Genomic DNA, 3,306 nt, shown 5'->3' on the forward strand with positions numbered 1-3,306 from the left:
TTATGCAGGCCATAGACTTCTATTATGACGGAATGCCTCTAAAGGAATTCCGTTATGCATTCCGTCATGGAGTTGCGTTATGGTCTGTGATAACGGAATCCATAACGGAATTCACTAAATACCACAACACAAACCCGCACAAGAACTTCAAAATATGAAAATTGCTCATCCCTAAATGTTACTTATATATGTGTTTTTTATATATTTCCAGGCACACAAAGCCCCCATGACTGTGTACAACCCGGTATGATTGTTACTTACTTCACAATACATACCATATTTCTTTCCTAGTGTCATACTAAAGACTATTTTCTCTGCAGGTAATGCCCTTTCAAGCTGTTTTTCAGAAGCACTTTGGCAGAGATGGAAAGATCATTATCATGGGAAATATCGCTTATGGGGCAGACAAGTGAGTTTCTTCATGGATTACTAACAAAAGACTTTAGGGTCCTTTAGGATGTGTAAGGTGCAGACAGTAAGAGTTAGTATTCTCAGGGGTGGAGGACAGGAGTATTAGTGAATCCTTGGGTGGTTCCAAACTCAGAGCCTAGAAGTAAGTCACTATGGTGTAAACCACAGCTCACATTGCAAGTAAGAGTCCTGGGGCACATTTTCTGTACATAGAGAGGATGGGTCTCTAGGAACAATTTCTTTGGGTGGACTAAAGGAGCCTCAGTCCAATACTGCACCAGTAGATAGTACAAAGTAGATTGTACAGGCAGAGGTCAGAACCAAATACTACATGAATACCAAAATTGCTCCCTTAGTTTGCCTAAAGTTGAAAGGGTGCTCTGCTGTGCACAATTTGTTAGACAATACATTTTCAGAAGGTGTCAACTGAGACCTTCAGCAATTAACCGTAATCGGATAGGGAAGCTGGCATCAAGTGTTCAGGTTATCTGCAGTTATCAAAGAATTACAGAGTTCTGATTGAAATCAATTTACGATCTGTAAAATGCAAAGACACGTTGGGTCCTCCAGAGAAGTGAATGAGGGACCACCCATCTATTCATTCACAATTCTCTGACTAGATATTAGAAAATAGGATTTCTGATCCAGATGACCACTTTAAAGCAGAAGGAAGTAGTTTATTCATTAGTTTGGACATATACAAACACATGAATATAAGGGTACAACCACAGGGTCAGGTTTCTTGATGCATTTTTAGAAGACAAAACCAGAAGTGAATTAAAAAAGGAGAAGTCATATCTATTCTTTATACTTTCTCTCACTTTTATGATCCACTCCTGAATATGGCTTTCAAAACTGTATCAAGAAACCTGACCATGTGGCCATCCAAGTCTATAAAGACTTCATGACACAGATCGATATAGATATAATGATGAAAGAACCATTTATACAACACAATTGTACATCAGGTATAAGACTGCATCTGAGTTACCTTTAAAACCTATGTCCTTGTCACCTTTCTAGCTTCAACGTGAATCTCCTAAACAGCAGAACAAGGAATATTCACCTTCACATCAACCCTCGTTTCCGAGAAGGAGCAATAGTAAGAAATACTAAGACCATTGGCAATTGGGGTCCTGAGGAGAGACAGATGTCCTACATGCCATTCTATCCTGGGCAAAGCTTTCAGGTGAGAACAACAAATGTTATCAAAGGGTTGTCCATGATTCAAAACCCATGGCTGCTTTGTTTTCCAAAAAACAGTAACAAACTGTCTCCAGATATCAAGAAAATGGCTGCTTTCTTCCATGGATTATGTTTGGTATTGCAGTTTAGCTCTGTTGAAGTGACAAGGGATGAGCTGCCATATGACACAAATGCGGTAGACAGGTGCGTCACAGAGTTTGGGAAAAGCATCTATAATTTCTGGTCATGGACCACCTTTTAAAGTTTTCCAAGACCCCCACATTTTAGACAACAGCATATGTTGTCATTAGTCTTTTTTTCTAGCACAGCAGCAATGATGTCCCTGACCACTCCACGTGACTGCTGAAGCCAGTGACTGGCTGCAGTGGTCACATAGGGCAGTCAGAATACCGGAAACAAAGACCATCGAGATGCTCCAGTGCTGGAATGGAGGAGAAAGTGGACCGGGAAGCTGTTATGTTAAATTTAGGTGTCTTGGAAAAACATTTTAAAGGGGTGTCAATAGTAATAAAAACATGGATGCTTTTGACCAAAAACAGTGCCTCATCTGGCCTCAGGTTGTGTGTGTGGGTGGGATTGCTGCTCAGCCCCAATCATTTTAATAGAATTAAGCTGCAATACCAGGCACAACCAATGGATAGATGTGGCTCAGGTTTTTCAGCTATGTCTTATTGATCCTGGACAACCCATGGGATGTGTGGACACAGAGACAACAATTTGTGTTTCATCTTATATATTATTCACTACTAGCTGGAAATAAGGAACGAGGGAGGAGCTTTCGGGATCTATTCTAGTGGAACAAAACTATTCAACTATGTCCACCGCCTTCCTTTCAACCAAATTGACATGATCGAAGTTGGAGGAAATGTCAACTTGACTTTTGTCCAATACTAACCTCATGCAAGATGCAAGAATTAGTCCATAAGGAGCTTAAACTAGACACATCATTGTCTCCAAATCTTTGTACTAGCCCAACTCAGCGGAAGAAGACATTAAAGGGGCTTGGTTACAGTATACTTACATTTCTGCCGTCAAGGTGTTTGTGTGTGTCTGTTTTTCTGACAAGCATCTGACGTATCTTGACTCAATAAATGAATCAATTCACGTAGAGTCTCGTGTGTTTTGTAAAAAAAAAATGCTAAAATGTAATGTGAACTCAAGGTAGCAAAATGCTCCCACTGTATAAACTCACCTATATGTTGCCTGGGTGTCCTCACAAGTTTGATAAAGTCTGGAGGCCTTGGCTGATGGGCTTCACCACCAGTTTGAAGTTATTGGCTTCTTAGGGATATGATTTTTTTTTTAATGGTTGCGCTCTTTTGATCCTTCTCCCTTTCCTTCCTTTTTACCTTTGTCCTTTCCCTTAGTCTCCTCCCTATTTTGAGGTTAGTATATCTAAGTTTTTTCCTTTCTGGTTATAATACAGTTTTGTAAGAATGTTTGTAGCGGGGATACTCTGTTGGAATGTTCTAGGTTTTCTGATATATACTATATAGTCGTTACCCCCACGCATGTTATTGAGTTTGCCTTCTTTACTGCACTTTATAGGAGAAATAAGTGTTTTTTTAAATATTCAAATTAGGGCTTATGTGCACCGAGGATGGGCCCTAGCCACTTGCTGCACCTTAGCTCCTCTGCTCTGCTTCCCTGGACACTTTCCCCTTCACGTGATTGACAGATTGGCATCTA

At 40.2% G+C, this 3,306-nt stretch overlaps 1 protein-coding gene across 1 annotated transcript; it reads left to right on the forward strand.

Annotated features, from left to right (window-relative positions):
• Positions 1–225: 225 nt before the first annotated feature.
• LOC122919748 (galectin-4-like) lies at positions 226–2,511 on the forward strand. The gene is made up of 4 exons (XM_044268933.1): positions 226–244; positions 321–409; positions 1,435–1,600; positions 2,368–2,511. Exons 1-4 carry the CDS (start codon positions 227–229, stop codon positions 2,509–2,511), a joined length of 417 nt encoding a protein of 138 aa, XP_044124868.1. The 5' UTR covers position 226.
• The last annotated feature ends 795 nt before the right edge of the window (positions 2,512–3,306 follow it).

This window comes from Bufo gargarizans, chromosome 9 (assembly GCF_014858855.1).
Source record: "Bufo gargarizans isolate SCDJY-AF-19 chromosome 9, ASM1485885v1, whole genome shotgun sequence".
Taxonomy (NCBI): domain Eukaryota; kingdom Metazoa; phylum Chordata; class Amphibia; order Anura; family Bufonidae; genus Bufo; species Bufo gargarizans.

What these genes read in the sequence shown, in the direction of transcription:
- LOC122919748 (XM_044268933.1), top strand. An exon ending in ATCGCTTATGGGGCAGACAA is followed by an intron (nt 410 to 1,434) that starts GTGAGTTTCTTC and finishes TCACCTTTCTAG; the next exon opens with CTTCAACGTGAATCTCCTAA. An exon ending in ATCCTGGGCAAAGCTTTCAG is followed by an intron (nt 1,601 to 2,367) that starts GTGAGAACAACA and finishes ATTCACTACTAG; the next exon opens with CTGGAAATAAGGAACGAGGG.